The sequence below is a fragment of the Phyllostomus hastatus genome, unplaced genomic scaffold (assembly GCF_019186645.2).
Source record: "Phyllostomus hastatus isolate PE091 unplaced genomic scaffold, TTU_PhHast_1.1 phas_contig_41, whole genome shotgun sequence".
NCBI classification, from domain to species: domain Eukaryota; kingdom Metazoa; phylum Chordata; class Mammalia; order Chiroptera; family Phyllostomidae; genus Phyllostomus; species Phyllostomus hastatus.
The window spans coordinates 1,290,956-1,314,177 of NW_025333876.1; the positions used below are offsets into that span (position 1 = coordinate 1,290,956).

Sequence of the window (23,222 nt, forward strand, 5' to 3'; positions counted from 1 at the left end):
CGTTTGCTCCACATCCTCGCCAGCATTTGGTATTATTTTTTGGACTTCAGCTATTCTAGAAGGTAGTAATTGTTTTAATTTTCAGTTTTCTGACATATAATATTGAGCATATGCTTACTTGCCATCTGTATATCGCCATGTCTACTTTTGGTGACGTTCTGATCTTTTGCTTATTTTAAACTGGGTTGTTTGTTTTCTTATAGATTTGAATGGCTATTTTTATAGTTCTTCTCATGAGTTAAGAGTGATTCATGTGTTCATTTATTCAACAAGTATGGCAGAAACTGCATTCCCTTCTCCCTTGCTGACAGAACCCTGACATTGTTGCAGATAAGGTTCTGGCTTAAAATACTTAGTATTTCAGGCTGCCTTGCCTTTGGGGATCATTGCCGTGACATGGGCCTGGCCAATAAAAAGCAAGCAGAAGGTGCTGGTTGTTGCTTTCCAGAAAGACTATTGAAGGGGAAGACTGAGTTGGCATGCATCTCTTTGATTTTTTGCCCTTTACCCATCCTGTTACCATTTTCTAGAATGGGATATAATGCCCAGAGGGGGAGCACCCATGTTTAGAGGAGGAAGACAAAGTCACAGATCAAGGACAGTTGAGCCAATGACTCGAAGGAGCCTGACGTACTCTGAAACCAGGGAGATACTGTGGAAATCCCAGGGTTGTCTCCAGATTTCTTGTTTTGTGGTAAGAAACCTCCCCTGGCTGGTAAGCACTTAAGTCAAGTTTCTGTTACAGACAACCAGTTCACTCCCTGACTTGGCAACATTTTTCAAGCACTGTTAAGTGTGAGGTACTAGCCCCCTAACAAGACTACTCTGGGCAACTTTTATTTAAAGTTCAAAGAAGTACTGTATTTGAACATTTTTATCTTATGGGTATACAAGGATAGAGTTACATAATATAATACTAATAATACTAAGTACAGTTATATTTACTACATGTTCTGCACTGTAAGGCATTATGGGGGGAGGAAACAGGAATATAAAAGAAGGACCTTACCCTCATGGAACTTATCATCTAATTAGAAATAAAAGTGACAGGATGGTAGGATCAAGGGCCAATAGTGGGTGAACGAAATGTAGGGCCAGTTACTTTCAGGCTGGGTCACTCAAGCGGGGAAGAAGAAGGGAAATGTGATTAGCAACCCTGAACACTCACTCCGGGTATTCTATACCTTCATATATTCCAGTTCTAAATCAATGACCTAAATATAGACATGGAAACTATTCCCTTGGGTAAATGAAGACAAAAATGAAGGAAAGTAATTTACTTTGAATGCCAGTTCAGCAGGAGTTTATTCTAGTATCAACATTTGAAAATTCAGGGCACTGTAATAATTTACTAAAATCCTGTTCACCTTATTAATTAGTAGTACATTTCACATTGAAACTAAGTATATGTTGTCTTAAAACAGTGCTTTTAAAATCCTTCCTTTGGGAAGGAACATGGTCAAATTGATTACACATAAAGAGGAGTGCATGATTTTTCTTCTGCGTTTCTGATGAAGCCACCTTTGCTAAAATTGCTATGAAATGCTATTCCGCCCCCCCGCCCCCGCCAGCTGTTAGTTGTTGACTGTTACTAGCTGGAGCAGATGCAGATAGTTATCACAGGTCTGTAAAGACAAGACAACCTGAATTAGTTTTTCTTGGACGTTTGATCGGAACTTATTGTCCTGTTAATTTTTCGATGTGGTGATCTTATTTGTAAATCAACAAGAATGAAGGCATGCCAGTAAAACAAAGATAACATTTTTATTTGGTGCCTTTAAACCCCTTTCCTTCAGGACCTAGGAGAACGTCGGTGGCTTTTCTGTCTTCTTTCCTTCCTTTTCCTTCCCTTTCCTCCTCCCTCCTTTTACTCATTTCTGTCGGAGTCATCAACTATCGCCTGGCTGCGTTCCATCGCCATGGGGGTTAGGTTGGAAGTCTCAGGGACATCCTATGTGTAACAGATACTGTGGATTTTCTCACATCCCGGCTGCAGGGAGACTGGAGATGGTGTGACGAAAAGGGGAAGCATCTGTAGAGAGAGATGTAAAGCCTTTGTAGGCACAGTGTTAACGGACTGGAGAAAGGCAGGGAACCGACCTCTGCCACGGCTGTAATCCTCTCAGGGTTGCCTGAAAACAGGCAAGTCGATACAGCTGTTTCCCGCAGCCCCTCAAAACCCAGGTAAGATTAGAGTGTGGATGGAAACTTAAAGGGGCTGCACAGGATGGGTTCCTCGCAAACAGAGACAAGACGAAAGCCTCTGTAACAAACTCCACCCAAAGTAGCCCTACCACTCCACTCTGGAAGGGACGTCGGCCAGAACCCTATTCCGCGCTGTGGCTAAGGGCGAAGGGAGAGCCACCTCCTCCGCAATCCCCCGCCCCTCGGCGCCGCCGACGCTCCGAGCCCCTGTCCTTTCCCATTGGTTGAGGTTCTCGCCAATCCTGACGAAGTGGCCTGGTGAGCGGGCCCTGGTTGGAGGAGATGGCGCTGAGCCCCCCTCTTGATCCGGCCGGGCCCCCAGCCGAGAGGGGGCGTGGCCGCGGCCGTGGCCGGGCCGGAGGCGGCGTCGCTGGCGCCGCTGCGTGTGGTGTGGTGCGAAGCAAAGGTGCCGGGCGGCCGCGGCGCGGCGGGACCATGGAGCTCGGAGTGCAACCCTGGTGCTGGCGTCCGCACCGCGGACGGGTGAGTATGGTCTGCGGCCGGCCAGGCTCCCTGGTCTCTGCCCCTGTCCGGCTCCGTTCCGAGCCGTGCGGCTGCCCCGGGGGAGGACCGGCGCGGGCCAGACACCTCAGCCCCGCGGCCAAGTGAAGTTGCTGCATCGCGCCGGGTGCGCTCGAGCGGGTGGCAGGGCCCGCTGCGGGCCGCGGCGCATCCCCACGCCTTACCCAGCAGCCCGGGTGCATCGTTCTCGCTGGCCCCCGCGCCGACTGCAGCTTCCCGCCGTCTCGGCTCTGCCTGGCGGCCGTCCTCTTTCCCGCCGGCCCCCGGCCCTGCAGCCCTCCAGCCTCGGAGCTGCCCGGTGCACGGTACCCGGTTGCAGGTGGCGCCGGGGCCTCCACCCCACGCACGACGCCCGGAGCTGCCCCGCGTCCGGGACCTTCACATCCCTTCCAGATCCGCGCGTCCTCTCCCGCATCTGGCCCAGCGCCGCGTGCTCTCCTCTCCGGGGTCCGGCCCTCTCAATCCTCGCCTTTGCCTTCACGGCGCCTCTGCGTCCCAAGGCCCCCGCGCCCTCTGCCCCCTCTCCGGGGCTGCGGGCCCGCGGGGCTCCCGGCCTCAGTAGCCAGGCTGGGCTGTCTGAGCGCAGGGGAGGAGTCGGGCACCGGCGAGGACCGTACTGCACTGTTGGGGAAAGGGCGGCGCTCCCGGGAGCTGCCTTGCCCACAGGGATTGTCCCCGGGAGACTTTGTGCGACGGTGGGGGCCGGGGCGCCTGGCTCTCACGCCTCCTCTGCGACGGAGATTCGGCTAGTGGAAAATCTTTTCCTGTCCCTCTCTGGTACTTAACGGGCAATGGCGATTTCTTCTCGGCGTAGCCTTTCTGCAAGGGGATAGTTACCTGGTGGAGAGCAGAGTTCTTAATTATTAAGAAAGTAAACGATGGTTTTAGGGATGAGTGGGAGCATCTTTTCGTCATGCCATTGGGCGGCGAAGGAATTCTTTCTCACTTGGAGATTAATTTAAAAATCGCAGTTACTGCCAGCAATAATTTTTGAGTTTTTAGAAACTGAAAATTAAGAAGGCCAGTTTTTGCTTTGAAGTTGTCCCAGTCAAATGCATAACAGGGTATGAAATTTTAATGTAAGATTTGGAATCTCATTTTTAAGGGGAAGGGGTTGAAATATTTTGCATTTTAAAAATTATGTTTGTCTAAAATTTAAAATGTGTGCTTTCTATCAAAACTAAGTTCAAAGTGTTATAATTGATTTGTTTTTCTATTACCTCTAGGGCAAATTCTATTGAAAGTTGGTTGCTCCTTTTGTATATGCTTTACTCAACTTTCCTTTTCTAGCTGTGAAACAATGCAGTGATTCTTTAAAGCTAGTTCTTTTATCTACTTGAGAGGTTAAACAAAAGAAAGCTGGGTTTGACCTTTCCCATAGGCAGTTCTTAAGGTGTCTGGTCTCCTTCCCAATAGTGTCTGTGTAGATTTTCTTTTTCATTTTTAAAGCTCTTAATTTATATTCACAGAAGTTGTGTTTTCAGATGTTGAAAGTTCATTAGGATGGAAAGTTTGACTGACTTTATATATTTACTGTCTGGCCTGTATTCACTGTTAGTGAGAAGAAGCTTGTTCTAGAACTATGTACATACAAAAATTATCCTTGCACTTCCAGTTGCTGACCTGGAATTGCTCTGTAGCATTGTTTTAATTGTTTGCTTTAAAATTATGACCTAATAGTCAGTGATGTGTTACACTATTTTTAAAAATCTGGAAAATAACGGTGGGACTCACTTTGCTAGTGTGGCCATGCCAACATTGTAGCCTCCTCTCTGTATTCTCAGTGTGTCTTTGCAGACATACTTTATACTTACCATGGGAACCTGTATGTGGCAAGTAGGTATCCATTTGGTTATTGGAATGTTTCCATTAAAACCATTGCCATTATAAGTTTGTAAAGAATTTTCTGTACTAGTGGGCCACTACCAGTGGTCTTCTTGTAGAGTTCTGAGAACTGTCTTGTAAGAATATTCAGAGTGTTTCCCCCTCAAAAGCTGATATCATTTCTTATATTTTCTTGGGAGTGACTCCATATGCTATATAAACCTTTACTTAAATTCTCAGCTTCTCATTTAGTCTTTTTTTTTCTTCATACCTTCTATTTCTCTTTGAGGTCAGGTTTTCTTGGGACCTGCTTTGGGCATTTAGAACCAAATGCTGTTTCCAGTCCATACATTCTTCTTCAGGACTGTTTTTTCCCCTCATGACTTAGTTTTACACAGGTAATATAGGAGTATTGCATACTAGTAATACGTAAATAATATATATTGTAAAATAAGTTTAACATCACTGTCATGATTCATGGAGTAAAAAGTCTCAGTTCCCTTTCATATTGCTGTCCTGTGTCTTCTCTAGAAGTAGCCACTCTTAATACCCGGAGTATAGCCTTCCAGAATTTTTTCAATAACCTTTTTTATTCAGAAGATATTTAGTGAATTCCTGCTAAGTACTGGACACTATGTTAATACTGGGGTTGCAAAAAGAAGAGATGAGAGCTTAATTTAAGATGTTCACAGTCTGCGCAGACACAATTTCTGTCTAGTGCAGTGAGTGCTGTGATAGTCAGGAAACAGTGAGGGGTGTGGGATCATCACCTGAATGACTTAATCCATTCAAACACCTGCTTTGTTCATTCAGGAGAATTCAGAGTTTATCATACGTTTTGGGGATACAAAGATAAACAAGGTGATATTTCTGTGAGCCCCAGATGAACTGACTGTTCAGCTCTGCTCTCGGACAGATTTAACCATTGACTACAAAGCAGTGTAAAGGGGCTAGTCACAGGAGCTCAGAGGATGACTGCAAACCCAAGCTTAGGGACTATTCAGAGAGATAAGAAAAGCTTCCAGAGAAGTATGAGAAGGAATTGATCAAAGTCTAGGTAGAGGAGAGCATGTACAAAGGCTTGTTAACTGGACATGGTGCATTGGAGCAACTGAAAACAATTTAGTTTGGTGGTGCCATGGAGTGCAAGGCCAGGGAAGTGGCAGGAAATGAGACAGGAGAAGTAACTAAGGGCCATGCCATTTAGGGACTTGTGATTCTTATTATAAGGACCCCTTAGTGAACAATAGGAAACAGTTGAAGAATTCTGCACCAAAGAAGAATGTGATCAAATTTGCCTTGGATAATGGATAGAAGGGGCAATACTGGAAGGAGGGATACGGGAGGAGGTAGAATTGCTAGGACTTGGTTGTTGATTGAGAGTATGTGTGCAATATGAGGGAGTTAAAAGGAGGGCCTAGTTCAGGGCAGTAGTGAGTTCTGGCTGGATGGTTGAGTGGGTGATGGTGCTGTCCTTAGGGAGCAGGAGCAGCAGCCATTCAGGGGGAAAAGATGATTGGTTACATTTGGCCTTTCTAAGTTTAAGGTGTTTGTAGGACATATTATTCAGTTGGCTACATTAGGGTTCTGGATTAGGGATCCAGACATCAGGAGATGTCTGGACTGGGCACATATTTGAGAATTCTTAGCACCATAGTCTCTAGTCTTTGCTGAGGCACTGCAGTGAACCCACAGGGAGACCACAGGGTATTAAATTGTTGAAGGATACCCAGCATTGTGTAACATCTGTCCAACCCTTGGGAACTAATAGTTCAGGGTAGTTAGCAGTTTCTCCAATAGGTTGCACTCCATTCCACTCCATTCCTGTTCCACACTGATTCCCACAGATGGTTGCTGTTCCATGTGTGGGAATCAGTGTGGAACAGGAAGTGAAGGCGGTGATATCCAGTCTGAGAAGTTGTGAGGTGTTCAACACATGTACCTATACCATTAGTAAGCACTTGTGGTGTATTAAAAATGGAATAAAAACACTTTTCGCTCAGTTGAAGTGTGCTTTTTCTTTTTTTTTCCCCAAATGGGTACTAAAATTGTTAGGACATAAATACTTAAGTTTATTTGGACTTATCTATGATTCTGTTACTCAATAACCATTCCTTGTGCAGTGGACAGAGAGACTTCTAGAACCACCGCCTTTGCCTGTTTGTTATGGAGGTTGTTGGGATAGATGAGATATTTAAGAAGCATGTAAAGACTGCGAAAAGCAGTGATGGAGAGTGGGATCTGAGGCACTGCTGTGTCTGAAAGGTAGGCTACAGGATGGTAGGCCCCCATGCTGAGACTGAGAAGGGTGGGGCTGGGGAGGTGTAAATGAGGTCTTGAAAACCATGGTCCTGGAGAACCTCAGTAAGGACTCTCAGTAAAAACAGTCAGAGGGTCATTAGTAATATAGGTGACGGCAGTGGCAACACAGTGATGAGAATAAGAGCGAGATGACCAGTTTGTAAGAGGGTGTAAGAGTGAGTGGGAACAAGAAAGTTGAGCCAGTGAACCTGTGCAACTCAAGAAATGTGGTTGTGGTGCTGTAGGAGGTAAAGGGGAATCCCATTTTTTTCTTTCTGTTTTTAAATGGAGGGATTTGAGCATGTTAAAGAATCCAGAGGGAGAGAGTGCTGGAGAGAGATCCAGTTGGATAGTGGTTTCAAAGTTACCATTGGATTTAACTCTAGAATGTAATAACTGGTTTTAGCAAGAAGAGTCTCACACATACCTTGTTGCTATGGATTAAAGAGTGAGTGGTGCTGCAGCAGGGGTGTGTGTGTGTGTGTGTGTGTGTGTGTGTGTGTGTGTAGCCAGCCAACGAAGGCACTTCTTTCTAAAACTTGATTTTGAAGAGGAGAAAAAGCATTCACCAGAGCAGGGGTGTCAAACTCATTTTCACCAGCGGCCACATCAGCCTTGCAGTTGCTTTCAAAGGGTGGAATGTGGCTTTAGGACTATAAATGTGACTACTTAACAGTTAAGCAAGAGCTTGACACTGCCTACGAGTTAGAAACAAGGTGCCGGGTTAGAAACAGGGTGCCAGGCTGGATAAAACAAGGTGGAAGGCCAGATTTGGAACTTGGGCCTGTGTTTGCCACCTGTGCACTAGAGAGAGAGATCTGCAGAGTTGGTGCATGGTGCATTATTTTTGGACATTGACTATTTTCTTGTTAAAAATCATTTTTAAAGATTCTTATTTCCTTCCTTGCTCAGGGCATGCTTTTCTTAGAACTGGTTGGCCCTTCTGAGAGTTGGGTCCTCTGGCATGGCCTTGCCTTTTTCTAGGTCCTGGTGTCCTCTGGGGGTTCTGTCTGTCTGTGACCGCCCTCTATGGCTGTCCTGTTCTTTGTTCTCTCTCTGCTCCTCACCTCAGGCCAGCGTTGTTGTCATTGTTTTTAAATCAGAGCCCGTCCTCCTGTCTTAATAGATGTCCTTAGAGTAGAATATTTTTTCCACACTCAGATTCAGTCTTAATCTCTGGAGCCAGCCCTGTCCTGTTTCTTCTCCCCTGGACCTGTGCCTCTTCTCTTTAAGGTGAACTCCTTTCTTTTGTTGACTTTTTAAAAAATTTTAAACATCCCAAACATCCAAGGCATTTTCTCATCTTTCAAGTCTATTAGAACTTCTAGGCCTTGACTGTGAGCTCCAGCATCTGGGATCATTTCTCAACTTTTTACTCGTGAAATTTTCCCTTGGGCCTGTTCTTAGGGTACCCCCTGACCTCTTGGAGCAATGGTCTTGAAATTGATCTAAAGATGTCTTTTATTGTTTATATATTCTTGAATTTTATCAGTGTTTTATGTTTTAATTTTTCTTTTAATTTTTACATTATGTGTCTTTTCAGTTGATCTTGAGTCCTTCTTTTTTCTAGCATTTGAAGGCCATGTTGGATTTTTAAATGTTGAGTTCATTGCATGCTGAAGATTCTATTACCATGCTGCAGTAGTTCCATTTTAGTTCAGCTCATAGCCTCCTCTCGATTAAGTGCTGTTACCCATTTTGTGCACATAAACAGTTCAGTGAAATTGCAATAAAAAATGTGGGTGTATTGTGAACTAGAATTCACGTGTTCACATTTTATCAGTTAAATGGAATGCTGTTTGTATAGAGTAGATCCTCAACAAGTATTTTTTCATTGAGCATGTCAAATGGGTTGATTCATGAACATACAGTAAGCCTTACACTATCACTACCATGTAATTCAGAAAATTGTCTTGAGTCATTTTACCCTACTGATACCACAGTTTTTTTTAGCTCCCCAAATATGCACGTGACACATTTGTTTTTGTGTTTTGTTTTTGCCTGTTTTGTTTATGTAATCCTGTGTTAGGGTTATGACCTAGGCAGGTTTCACCTCTGATTGGCTTTATAACTCTTTGCTGGACCACAGTCATTACTCAATTTAGAATTAATGCTTATGGAGAGGTTCATGGATTTAAATTGCTCCAGGTGGTGCATGGAAGGAACAGTGTCTACACACAGGGAGAAAGCCCAATTTGATGGATGACATTAACCAGAAAGTTTGCAAGGAAGGGAGGGAGCAACTTATGCTTATGTTGTCCAGTCTGAGACAGGCTGTTGCATGGGTGGTAATGATGAAGAACAGACTTACTTTCCATCTCTTCGAAAGTAAGATCTTAATTTAATGGGGGGCAGGGAGGAGGAGGAGTGTAATTTTCCAGTATAGGACACGTGTCCATTTTCAACAGAAAGAGAAAAAACCATTTAGTTCTGTAACCAGCCCCGTAGAATTTAAAACATATCTTGGTTTTTGGTTTTCCATGGTATTTGTCTCCCATTTTTGTACATCTTTTAGAATTAAAAGAAATGCTCAAATTCCCTAGTCACCTCTTTTCACATTTTAATTGTACACTGCAAACAGCATTGTTTCCAAAGACTTTACTAAAATGTGAATTTGAGCTATCCCAAGGAGGAAGATTATTAAAATGTTACTCCTTTTTAAAAGTTGGCATTGTAATTTTGAGTGGTTACAAGGCTTATTGGTGATTATAATAGAGTTCATACCTGAGCCTGAGCAATAATTAAAATTTTCATAGCTTCTGTGCTGTTTGTCCATTGTGTTATGTAGGCTAATTAAACACTTCTATTTCTGACATGTTAAGTTCCCTCTATACTACTCTTTAGAAAAATGGAAACAACAAAACCTGAGGACATCGTTTGAAAAAACTGTATAAGGATTAGGCATTAAAGGATTTAAATCAGAATTTTTCTTTTAAGCTACATTTATGGTTACTTATTCTTGCTAGACAGGAATTGAGAAGTTTGTGGGTTTATTTCTTAGGCTGTTTGGTTTCTAATGATTGTCAAATTTCATTTTCATTAAGATGAAATACATTGCCCTGCATTTTAATATTTACTTAGGCTGGTGATTTCTTTCTCATTTGGGGCATTGGATACTGATACAACCTAGGTCTACTGTGTATAAGTGAAAGTTGCAAATGAAGTTTTGTTTAAATGGAATGTATATTTTATCCAAATTTTTATTATTTCAGTTGCTTATGGTTTTATTGAATATAAGCAGTGTGAAAGCTTGTCCCCCATTAAATAAAGATTTGAATTAGTTTATGGAAATAACAAATTATAATAGAGCTGAATATAAACCATGAGAACCAAAATTATATGGGGATCAGGAAATAAAAGAATAAACATCTATACTTTCACTGAAGCTCAAGCCCCCCATGTCAGTGGTTTACATGTGGTGGGCTAACTTGATGAAATTCAAGCTTTCAGTGATTCAGCACAACATCTATTTCTCATCCCCACTGAAGGTCAGTGTTGGGGGTTGTCATGGGGTGGTCTTTCATGGGGCATTCAGGTAGTCAGGCTTGTTTTAGCTTGTGACTCAGCCTCCAACAGGAAGGGGGAACCTGCTCAGGTCACCTGGTGGGTGGTAAAAGAGTAAAGTCCTGTGGGAGGTTTTATGGGTTCCGGCTGTATTCAGACTCCAAAACGTAGTCTAGCTATGAACCCTGGAGAAGAGAGCGCATGGATAGGGGTTGTATAACCAGCCTGCCACAGGCTGATAGGAACTTGGCCGAACTTCCGTGATGGCCAAAATGGAAAGGAAACATCCTCAGCTCTACACTGTAGTTTTCACCATCCATAAGAAACATTCCAGTTTCTTTTCCTTAGTAATGTTTCATGACTTCACACTTGGGGCTTCATATTGGTTACATTGAAAACTGTACGGGATGGCGTGCTCAGTGACATTATTACAGCACCTAGAACAGTGGTTCTTAGGAGGCTGATTTTTGTAATGTCCTTACATGAAGTTAAGTATACCTTAAAAAAATTTTTGCAGAGGGTCAAACTGACATGGTTTATATACTTTTTAGTGGCAAGAATCACATATCCTTCTAACAGCCATTCAGGAATATCAAATGGATTTTTTGGTAAAATATGTATAGAAACTAGCTAGTTTAACATGATCTTTTCTGATGAGCTTGGAGTGCTGGTATTTTATGTTGTTAGTTAAAGGTAGCTTTGAGGTAGGAACAAAGACATGATTGATTAATTCAGTCAATGAACACACCAAGGGCTGCTGAACTATAGCCTGTGGGCCACATCTTGCCTTTAAAGGCCTGATGTTGTAAAGAAAATTGTGTTGGAACACAGTGTACCCATTTGTTCATGTGTTGTCGGTAGCTGCCTTCCTGCTGTAAGGCCGAGGTGAGTAAAGTGGTTGGGATAGGGACTAACATGCAATGTATAAAGTAGTTACTGTCTGATCCTTCACAGTAAAAATTCCTCATCTGTCTTCTAGAGGATGAATTTCTGCCCTGTTTTATGGAGCTCACATTCTAGTGGGGGAGAAAGATAACGAATAAACACTGTTACTATATGTTGTAGTAATGGCTATAAAGAAAATAAAACAAGGGAAGAGAGTGTCAGGGACTGCTGTTTTTCACAGTGTGGGCAGGGAAGGTGTTTCTGAGGTGACATTTGAGCAGAGGTGTGAGTGAAGGTGAAGGAGTGAACCAGTCAGGCAAATATTTTGGGAAAGGGACTTCATGGGGGAAGGTACAGCAAGTGTAATGGCTCTTGGGGAATAAGGAGGACAGTATAAGTAAGTGGGGTGTGTACAGGCATAGAGTGAAGGGCCAGATCATGTGGGGTCCCATAGACTACGTTGGCACTTTGCATTTTATTCTGAGATCGAAAGCCATCACAAGGTTTTGAGCAGAGAAATGATATATCCTTTGACTTGGATTTTAAAAGGATCAGTAGGAGTGCTATGTAGAGATGGATTGGAGGGGACGAGTACAAGGAACACCTGTCTCTGTGCTAGGCAGCGCTACATGCTGAGGATATTGAGATCAATCAAAATGGTTCCTATCTTCGAGGGGCTGACAGGAAAAGATCACTGTGATGTACTGTGACCCGTGGAAACACAAAAGATGCCTTGGGATTGCTTAGGAGGTGCTTGATCCAAACTGGCAGCTGATACTTGACCTGAGGATGTCCTCTGTACCTGTCCGTTTTATACCTGAGCTTTGGGATTCCTAGAAGGACCACACAAACAGACACTCAGCCAGATCATCAAAGGTTCTTCCACAGAGCAGAGGTGGGTGGCAGCGGGTTTCAGATCATGATGAGTGCTCTTTGGAGCATTGTGGGAGAATGATTCTAAGACAGCATCAAGGCCCAGTGGGATACAGTGCAGTGGGCACTAAGGGGGTGGGAGTGATGTCTGCCATCTTGCCGGAGAGGAGGCCCAAGGTAACTTTGGTCTGGACAAATAAGTATCATATGACTGTAGAAAAGTATCAGTAATTTGTCCATAGAATATATTGCAAGGCATTGATGACTTTTCCCATGAGCTCAGCAGCATGAATTAGGTGTAAATTGTACCTCTGAGGAATTAACAAATTGATCTGCTCTCTGGAATTATTGGATATGATCCAGTTCACGTTTGAAGGATGTGTGTAAAATGATTTTTTTTTCTGAGAAGTGATATTAAGCCATTTCGGATAATAATTAGCTACCATTTTTATTGGTATAGAGAGTATTTTATTGCTTATTCACTTTCTGTTCTCTATAATAGAGTATCTAGATCATTCAAAAAATTTTTAGTAATTATAACCCAGGCTTTAAAAGAAATAGAAACTCTCACAATATAGAGGGAGATTTTTTTTACACTATCTTTGTGACTGACAGAATGAAATTTAGTGAGGATATAGAAGACTTGAACAGCAGAATTGATAAGGTTGCTTCTCCAGTCTAGACGCTGCCCGGAACAGCCACAGCATACACATTGTTCACCAGTGTTGGCTGACATTCACCCAGGCTGTCAGCTTGTGGGGCAAAATCAAGTCCCAGTATATTTCAGAGAATTGAAATCAAACAGAATAGTGTTTTGTAAATTAAACTAAAATCAATAGCAAAATGAAGCTAGCAGATCTTTTCTGAATAACTTATGGGTCATAGAAGGTATATTACAGTGGGAATTAGAAAACCAGAGAATGGTTTGATCAGAGTTAACATAAAAAGACTGTATATCAAATTTGTGGGGTACAGTAGACATCATGCTGAGAGGATAGTTTATGGCTTTAAATGCATGTTAGGAAAAAAGAAAGACTGAAAAAAAAATTTAGTGGTCTGAGCATCCATCTCAAGAAGTGAGGGGGGAAATAAAAACCCCAGCAAACCAAACCCAGAGGAAGTAGATGGACATAACAAAAGAAGGTAATAAAGTAGGAAACAAACATACACTAGAGGACATCTACAATACTAGCTGTTCTTTTGAAAAGACCAATGACATCAGTAAATTTGGTGAGGTCAATCAGTTTAAAAAAAGACAGAGGTACAAGTAACCAATATTAGGAATGAAAAAGAGAATATCACACAAAACCTTGCCAACATTACTGTGTTTTTGGACTATAAGATGCCCCCCCCCCCCCCATTTCGGAGGAATAATTGTTGTTAATGCTGCTGTTGAGTTCTGTTTACATTTACATTGGTGAAATATTATGTTATTTATGTTATTAAATATTTTTAAATATTTTACCACATTTTTTGCTTAAAATTTTTTTTCCTATTTTCCTCTAAAACCTAGGTACGTCTTATGGTCTGAAAAATAAGTAAATGTTTGGTTCTTTTTTTCTTTTCTTTTTGTGGGTTAGTTCAGTGGTCCCCAATCTTTTCAGCACCAGGGACCGATTTCATGGAAGATAATTTTTATGGACCCATGTTGGTGGGGGATGGTTTCAGCATGATTCAAGCACATTACATTCAAGCTCACCTCCTGCTGGGCAGCCTGGTTCCTGTAACAGGCTGCAGACTGGTGGGTGTGTGGCGGGGAGGGATGGTTGCAAGAGCCCTGGGTTAGCTCTTTGATAACTTTCTCTGATTCTTCTGGGGAAATTAGTTGATTTAAGTGTTTTCTCCCTGCCAGGGTTCATTTTGGTAAACTGTATTTTCCTAAGAAATTATCCATTTCGTGTAGGTTTTAAAATGTATTTGCATTGAAGTAAGTACAGTAGACTTACGTTTTATATGTTTTATCTTTTTTACATTTGTGTATTTGTTCCCTTTTTCTTTGACAGAATTTGTGTGTGCTTTATTTCAGTATTTTTTATTGTGGTAAAAAATAAGTAGTGTAAAATTGACCATATTAACCATTCTAAGTGCACTGTTCTGTGGCATTAAGTACACTCGCATGGTTGTGCAACCCTCACCACATTCTTCTCCTGAAGGTCTTCATTTTCCCATACCGAAATTCTGTACTACTGAGTGATAGCTCCCCAGGCCCCTCCCCCAGCCCCTGTTACCTCGTATAAATGGGTTTGGTTTTCTTAATAACCAGGATTTTTATTAATTTGATCTGTTGTCTACAACATTAATTTCTACTTGTATCTTTATAGTCACTGTCTCTGTACTTTCTTTTGATTTACCTTGTTCTTTTTCTAGCTTTTCAAGTTAGGAATGTAATACATTTATTTACTTACAAAACTGATACAGGTGTTTAGAGGTCTGAATTTTTCCTGATTATTACTTTAAATTGTTCCATGAACTCTGGTATGTAACATTTTCATGATCGCTTTTTCAGAAATTTTGAGATTTATGTATATATTCTCTTTTATGTAAGAGTTGTTTCAGCTTTTTGGAGGAAAGACATTTTTGTATTTCATTTCTAGTTTCTTTTTTTTTTCTTCAAAATTTTTTAAGTTTTACTGATACTGATGCAGAGCTTGGTGAAATTTCACAAAATGAATTTCCCTGTGAAACCAGCACCCAGACATTAGTGTCCCCTTCAAGTCATGATCATCTTGCTCTCAAAGGGCACCCATTATGCTGACTTCGAACATCAAAGAGTTTTGCCTGATTTTGAATTTAGATCATTATTGCATATGGTTTTGTGTTTAGATCTTTCTGTTCAACAGTTTTATTAAATTTATCTGTGTTGTTGCAAGTACTCATAGGTCATTCATTCATTTTGCTGTATAATGTTTAATTTATCCATTTCTCCTTTTGGTGGGTATTTATATTGTTTTCAGTGTTTTTTAAGTTCTAGTTTCTTTTGCATTGTAATCAGAGGATAGTGTTTGTAATATTTCTATTTTATGACCATATTAATGATTTCATTGTACCTTAATATAGGATGATTTTTTGTGTGTTCAAAAAGGTCTATTCTCTTTGAGTCTAGTGTTCAATATATGTCCAAAAAACCTGCCTTACTGGTTATATTGTTTAGATCATTTATGTCATTATTTGTTTCCTCTTGAACTCTCTCTCTCATACTGAGTGGTGTGTGAGTCTTACAGTGAATTTCTACTTATTCTTAGATTGGCTGTAGTTTCTATTATTTGGTTCATAGATATCAATAACTTATTTTTTCATCGTGTGCTTCTAGATTTGTCCATTGAATGTTTTTTGCTTAAATTTTATTTTGTCTGGTATGATTGCAATCTGTTTACATTTGCCTGATAAGTATTTATTTGTTTACCCATTTATTTTTAGCCTTTTTGAATCACTGCATTTTAAGTATGTCCTATACAAACTGCATAGAGGTAGACTTTGCTCTTTAAGCAAGTTTGAAATCTTTACATAGGCAAGGTAAGTTCATTCACATTAATTGTTTTAACTTATATGTTTGTTTTTCTATTCTGTCATTTTATAATTACTGTTTGTATTATACTTATTATGTTTATTATTAAGTGTGTTTTACCAGAGTTTTAAAAATTCTTTTGATATGTAGGAAGGACTAAATTTTTCTTCCAGTGATTACCTTTCACTTATGTAACATTTTTTAGTGTTTTTAATCCTTCTCACTGTATAACCTATCTTTCTACTATCTGTATATCAACTTTGAATGATATTCTTTGCTTCTCCACCTATTACCCATTCAATTCTCAGTGATTTTACTGTTTGCTCTTTTTTCTCTTTCCTCTCTTCCTATTATTTTAGTTGTATTTTTTAAATTGTCAGAACGTGTTTACACACCATTCTTTTTCCATGAGCCCAGTCTTGTTTTTAATTCTACAATTAAATACGTAAACTGCTCACTTAACTCATTAGTCCTTTTGCTTAAATTTCTTTTGTCATCCCTTGATTAGATGGAGTTTAAATCCTAGTGCCTCCATCAAATTTAATGCATTAACTTCTTTTCCTATGCAGCTAGAATTATATTCTTGGAATCTGTAAGAGAACTCAGAAAATAGTAATTTAGATAATTTTCTGTATCTGCCATTCAGATGATGAGCTGGATTGAGAAGGTGATTAGAATCCTTAGGAAAGGTGCATGTGGAAGTCTTTTTGTGAGTGCCTCCTTGTTCAGGTATTCTCCCCCAACCCCGCCCCAAGTATTTTATGCCTTGATAGTTAAGGGACAGCCTGAAGATACAAAATCTTTGTTTTCACTATTTTTAATTTTCTTAAAAATGAATTTCTACTTTTGTCTTGCTTAGTATACTGTTTTAATACATTGATACCAACCTGATTCTCTGTTCTCATAGTTATCTCATCTTTTAGCCTGGAGACCTTGAAGATCTTTTCTGTATTGTTAAAGTCTTATAGTCTTTATAAGTCTGTATCCTTATAATTTTTGTTCTTGGTAAGTTTTCCCTGGTTGGCTCTTTAAATGTGTAGTTTAAATTTTCTTTTATTTCCAGAAAGTTTTCTTGAATTACTATTTTAAATATTGTCTCAGTGTTTGAATATGTTCTTCCAGAGTCTTGTATGCATGCATCTTGGAGTAAGTTTATCTCCACTTAAATGAGTGTTTGGCCTCCCTTGCCTTTTTTCTATAAGTCACTTCCTTTCTGCATACTTCTTGTTTATCCTTTTCTTTTACTTGTTTTCTTTTTTTCAGTGCCTTTACTACATTTGCATTTGAATTTATTCTCCTTCGGACACCTTTTTATATAATATTCATTTTTAATATGATTTTTCTTCTATTTCTTAATGTGATCAACTTTGTTCTGTTTCTCCCTTTTTTCCTCTATTTCTATTTTTATCTTCTGTATAAGTTTCCTAAATGTTTGTTTGAGGATATTTAATTCAGTTTCAAATGTTGTGTTATAGTTTTCTTTTATTTCTGGTTGTTCTGGGGGAAGAAGTTTCATTAGCTGAAATGATTTAATTCACATTTTCTGTTTTTAATAGTAGTTTCGTGTGAATGTGAGCTTTATTTATTTATGTAGTATTTTGAACTCCTATTTATTTTGTGAGTAGATTTTCTAGTTGGAGAACTCTCTCTAGTCCTGTCTTCTCTGCAGTTCCTTTAATGGATTATGTTGGTTTTTAGGGGTGGGGGGAGTGGATGGCATATCTTGTTTTTCTTTTATTTGTATATATCCTTACTTTTTCTCCTATTTACTTATTTTCCTTCTCTGCTGTGTCTCTAGAGGGGCACTGACATTCTCTAAATATCTGACTATGTTTCACAAGCATTGCTTCTCCAAGGCTGCAACTTCTGTTTTTACTTGCTTTCAAACCCCATTTCTGTAGTCAGTTTTGTGAACTACCAAGCCTTGACTTAGCACTTTATTTATTTTGAGGAGTGTTGTAGACATTTAAGTCCTCAATGTGTTTCTATTCCATTTTACAGAACCTCTAATCTTTCCTCCCCTATTCTCTACCCATAGGCTTACAGTGGTGTGTGATGCAGGCTGTGTTGGAATTTAGTTTATTTCTTTGCTTATACGTAATTTGAAGGTTATTATATTGCCTCCTATTAATGCTTGGGGGCATGAGTTATATGTGACTTTTTTGCTCTATGTATAAATGTATAGATGTTTTGTAGGGAGGATGTATGGTGAGATTTGGAATATGGTGGTTAAAATCCTCTTAAGTCTGAAAGTCCTGCCAGGCCAGCATAATCTTAATGTCAAATATTATAAAGGATGTTTGTTACAAGAAAAAAAAGGATAAGGCAAAGGCAGTCTCTCATTCATGAACATATGTGCAAAAAACCTAAAAAAAACCAATTAGATCTGTAAATATAAAAGGATAATAAATGACAAAAATGATAAGGAAGGAAAAAAAAGCATACAGTTATCATTAGGTGCAGAAAACACTAAAATTTACCAGCTATTCATGATGAGAAACTCTTAAGCAAACTAGGAAAGAGTAATTTTAGGAGGAGTATCTATAAAGAAACTTACAGCATATTTAGTGGTGAAATGATGAAAGCTTGTCTTCTGAAATTGGGAATGAGATATGGGTGCTTGCTATTACCACAATATGCTGTAAGTTCTAGCCAGTGCAATAAGATAATAAAAAGAAATAAAACGTGTAAGAATTGGAAGATAAGAAAATTCAGTATATTCAGGCAATGTTCTTGTATATGTAGAAACATCCAAAAGCATCTAATGTACGTAGAGTTGTTAGCCCTAAGCAGTGTGTTTAGTACAATTGCTGAATTCTCTATATCAGTGAACAACTAGAAAATAAAATTAATAAGGGGTCTATTTATAACAGCATTGAAAATGCAAACATATAGGAATGAACTAGCAAGAAACTTACTGTACCTTTAAATAAGAAGCCATAATATATTTAGAGAATTTAAGGAAAAGGTAAATAAAGGAGGAACAGATTATGTTCATGGAATGAAAGACTAAATATTATAAAGATGTCCATTCTCCCTAAATTGATCCATAGATTCTACCCAACCCCAGTCCATAGCCTGAAGAGTTTTGGGGGATGGAAATTGACTATTTGTTTCTAAAATTTATATGAAAATGTACAAATAGGTCAGTAATATCAAGACACTCTTGAAGAACAACAAGGTGGCAGGACTTACCAGATATTAAGTTATTATAAGGTCATAGTATTTAAGGCAGTGTGGTATTGGCCATAAGTATAGGCAAATAGATTAAGGAAACTGAATAGAAAGCTCTGAAACAGACCCATACATGTGTAGACATTTGATTATGTTAACAGCAAAATAGTCTGGAAAGGATGGTCTTTTTAATTTTATTTTTCAGTTACTGTTTACATTCAGTATTATCTTGTATTAGTTTCAGGTAGACGGCATAGTGGCTAGACAGTCATATACTTACAAAGCTGCCACCAATAAGGCCATACCACCCTGAACACGGCTGGTCTAGGATGTTCTTTTTGATAATTGTTGTGCAGTCCCTGAAATAGGTACCCATAAATGACATTTGACCATTTGCCCTCTAACTTATACCATATACAAAAATCAATTCCAGATAAGACTATAGATCTAAGGTAAACAGTTTAAAAAAAAAGTTCATAGCCTAAGAGTGTGGGAAAGTTACTTAAACAGGAAACAGAAAGCCCTGCTCATAAATGAATAGATGCTAAATTGAACTAAATTAATATTAAGAACTTCTGTTTGTTGAAACATGCCATTAAGAGTAGAAAAATAATCCATAGACTGGAAGAGAATGTTTGAATCACATGTAAACTTATATCTCCTACCCAGAAAATTTTAAAGGCTTAGTTGGAAATCAGTAAGAAAGCCAGATAATCCAGTAGAAAAATGCATAAGCAAGCACTTTAAGCACAAGAACTTTAGAAGGGGTTGTACAAGACTTCTGGCCAAGATGGAGACGTAGGTAGACACACTGTGCCTCCTCACATAACCAAAAGAAGGACAACAAATTTAAAAACAAAAAACAACCAGAACTGACAGAAAATTGAACTCCATAGAAGTCTGACAACCAATGAGTTAAAGGAGAAACATTCATCCAGACTGGTAGGAGGGGCAAAGATGGGCAGCTGGGTGGAGAGGACTCCCGGCAAGGTGGTGGCTGGCAGACCAGGCGAGGTGGAGGCTTGCGGACTGGGTGGTCCAACATTTGTGTGCAGATAATCCAGGAGGAACAGCGAGGGAGAGAGACAGACCAAGCAACCCAGGGTTGAGGCGGCAGTGGGATAAACTCCCAGTTTCACAGGAGAGTTTGTTGGAGAGACCCACAGGGCCCTAGAATGTACACAAACCCACCCACCCAGGAATCAGCACTAGAAGGGCCCGATTTGCTTGTGGAGAGCGGGGGAAGTGACTGAAATCTGGCAGAGAGCGAAGCGAGCAGCACTGTTCCCTCTTGGACCCCTGCCCCACATACAGCGTCACAACGCAGCTACCTGTGTTGCCCGGCCCTGATGAAAACCTAAGGCTCCCCCTTATACTACCTAACAGATGTGCTGAGACAAAAAAAAAAAAAAAGCCCCAATGCAAGAACAGATCAAAGCTCCAGAAAAAATACAACCAAGTGACAGAGATAGCAACCTATCAGATGCACAGTTCAAAACTCTGGTAATCGGGATGCTCACAGAATTGGTTGAATATAGTCACAAATTAGAGGGAAAAAATGAAGGCTATGAAAAGTGAAATAAAGGAAAATGTACAGAGAGCGAACAGTGAAGGGAAGGAAACCGGGACTCAAATCAACAGTTTGGACCACCAGGAAGAAATAATCATTGAACCAGAACAGAATGCAGAAACAAGAATTCAAAAAAATGAGGAAAGGCTTAGGAACCTCCAGGACATCTTTAAATGTTCCAACACCTGAATCATAGGGGCGCCAGAAGAAGAGGTGGAGCAAGAAATTGAAAGCTTATTTGAACAAATAAGGAGAGTGTCCCCAATCTTACAAAGGAAATAGACTTTCAGGAAGTCCAAGAAGCTGAGAGAGTTCCAAAGAGGTTCTACCCAAGGAGGACCACACCAAGGCACATCATATTTACTACCCAAGATTAAAGGTAAGGAGAGAATCTTAAAAGCAGCAAGAGAAAAGGAGAGAGTTACCTACAAAGGAGTGCCCATAGACTATCAGTTGATTTCTCAAAAGAAACCTTACAGGCAAGAATGACTGGAAAGAAGTGTTTGAAGTTATGAAAGGGGAAGATCTACATCCAAGATTACTGTATTCCCTCAAAGTGATCATTTAGAATGGAAGGGCAGGTAAAGTGCTTCCCAGTTAAGGCCAAGTTAAAGGAGTTCATCATCATGCAACCCTTATTATATGAAATGTTAAAGGGACTTATCTAAGAAAAAGAAGATTAAAAATATGAACAGTAAAATGACAACAAACTCACAGCTATTAACAACCAAACCTAAAAACAAAATCAAAACCAAAAACAAACTAAGCAAACAACTAAAACAAGAACAGAGTCACAGAAATGGAGATAACATGGAGGGTTATCAGTGGGGGAGAGGGAGAGAGGAGGAAAAGGTAGAGAGAATAGGTAGCATAAATGGTAGGTAGAAAATAGGGGGAGGTTAAGAATAGTACAGGAAATGTAGAAGCCAAAGAACTTATATGTACGACCCATGGACATGAACTAAAGGGGAGGAATGCGTGTGGGAGGGGGTGTGCCGCACGGGAGGAGGGGAATAAAGGGGGAGGGAATGGGACAACTGTAATAGCATAATTAATAAAATATATTAAAAAATAATGGGATATACAAATGGTCCATGAACAAATGAAAACAAGCTTAAATTGTTTGTAATGAGGACAGTGCAGTTTGAAATAGTAATGAGATATAAGCCCATAATCATCAGATTGGCTAAAATTGAAAAGACTGGCATTCTTTAGTGTTGGAGAAGGGGGAGCACCAGAAGCTCTTATACCTGGTTGGTGGGAGCATAAATTGGTAGAAGCAGTTGAAGAATTGTTGGGCATTGTTAACTAAAGGTGAAGATACACTTACTTTGTGAATCAGAATCTCTCTTCTAGGTATACACTCAACAGAAATGCATGCATGGCTGTACCAAGATATGCATGGTGGTGTTCACAGCAACATTATTTGAATAGTCCCTTTTGGAAACCCAAATTTTCATCATCAGTTGAATGATTAAGTAAATTGCGGTGTGTTCATATACTATTCAGTAATAGAAATGAAAAAACTTCGGCTACATGAAATAACAGTAATAATGTCGCATGATTAAGGTTGAGTAAAAGACCCTAGACATTATAGAATCCATACTGTAAGATTTCATTTCATTAAAATTAAAAAAGGGTGCTAAGGGTGAGAAAAGTGATTTTCTTTGGGGAAGAAGAAGGGATTTATAACTGAGGGTCACTTCTGAGGGTGTGGCAGTGCCCTTTTTCCTGGTCTTAATGGTGGTTACCTGGGTTTGTGCACCTTATAATAATAATTCAAGTTGTAAATTTTTGCACTATGAACTTTTCTGTATATGTGCAATACTTTCAAGAAAATGTTTTAAAAATTAAAGTAGAAAAAGAAAAGGAAGGAGGCATTTGAGTCTAGTATACATTTATACATTTTTATTAAATATATAATCTTTATTATATAGTTTTCCATATCAATTTTTTATGTAACTTCAAAAAGTACCTTTTTTATCTTGGCAATATGGAATTTAAATGCTGGATTTATTTTATACATTCATTAATACTAAAGTTTGCCTGTAGTTCTCTTTAGCTAGTGTCTAGTTTTTATCTGATTCATTTTTAACTGTTAATGTTTCGGTGGAAATCAACTTGGTTTTTGAGCAGGCTTTTTCAAACTCTCTCTCCCTGTCAATTCTACACATGTCCAGTCCTCATCAAAAGTCCTACTGCTCTGTAAAGCCTTTGACAGCTTCAGACCTCGTTAGTCTTCCTTTTTCTGTACTTTATAATAGCAGTTCTCTAAGTGTGGTATGGGCACTCCTGGAGGTCTTCAGGACCTTTTCAAGAATCAGGAAGGTCATACTTACTTTTGTAATTATATGAAGTCATTATCTGCCCTTTTGTATTCAGATTTTGCTCAGAGCATATAGTGCCATTTTTTTCCAGAGGCAACATGATAATGGAGCCACAGTTACCTGAAAAGACTATTAAACACCCCTTTTTCTGACTAGATGTCTGTGAGACTGAATTGTCTTCATGTACTGTAACCAAAGCAACACAAGCACAGCAGATGGAATTCAGAAAGCACATATGAAAACCCAGCTGTGTTAAGCTGGACAGTAAAGAAACTTGCAAAAATATAATAGTACGAAAAATTTTTTGTCTTTGGAAATACATTTTCCTTTCAAATGTACTTGTTAACACAAGTTTATCTTGTCTTTTTCAATAATTTAATAAATATTTAAGACATTTCTGTCTTAATTTATAGTAGGGTAAATATTGATAAATATAGCTCATGAGTAGTATTGCTCTTGGTTTTAAATTGCCAGAGGTTCTGAAAAAAAATTTTGAGAATTGTTGCTTCATACAGCAGTGGTTCACCTGCAG

The 23,222-nt window shown here is 39.5% G+C and overlaps 2 protein-coding genes across 4 annotated transcripts in view; one reads left to right on the forward strand and one right to left on the reverse strand.

The window, feature by feature from the left end:
• Positions 1 to 1,600: 1,600 nt before the first annotated feature.
• LOC123822673 lies at positions 1,601 to 3,642 on the reverse strand. Its single transcript, XM_045844766.1, has 3 exons — positions 3,450 to 3,642; positions 2,892 to 3,348; positions 1,601 to 2,032 (listed from the first exon to the last, which is right to left on the reverse strand). Exons 1-3 carry the CDS (start codon positions 3,640 to 3,642, stop codon positions 1,927 to 1,929), a joined length of 756 nt encoding a protein of 251 aa, XP_045700722.1. The 3' UTR covers positions 1,601 to 1,926.
• Positions 2,560 to 23,222, forward strand: part of WASF3 (WASP family member 3) — a 160,216-nt gene continuing 139,553 nt past the window's right edge. For 2 of the 3 annotated variants that reach the window (XM_045844873.1, XM_045844878.1), the window contains exon 1: positions 2,560 to 2,688. The gene's annotated coding sequence lies outside the window, so the exon portion shown is untranslated. Of the gene's footprint in view, positions 2,689 to 3,771; positions 3,792 to 23,222 lie in introns of those variants that run through there. The other variant, XM_045844874.1, reaches the window with a different exon arrangement.

Coding starts and splice junctions, on each gene's coding strand:
- LOC123822673 (XM_045844766.1), bottom strand. CDS start 3,642: ATGACGAAAAGATGCTCCCACTCATCCCTAAAACCATCGTTTACTTTC. Junction 3,349..3,449: donor ATCTCCGTCGCAGAGGAGGC/GTGAGAGCCAGG, acceptor TTTCCCCAACAG/TGCAGTACGGTCCTCGCCGG. Junction 2,033..2,891: donor CGATGCACCCGGGCTGCTGG/GTAAGGCGTGGG, acceptor CTCTCTCTACAG/ATGCTTCCCCTTTTCGTCAC.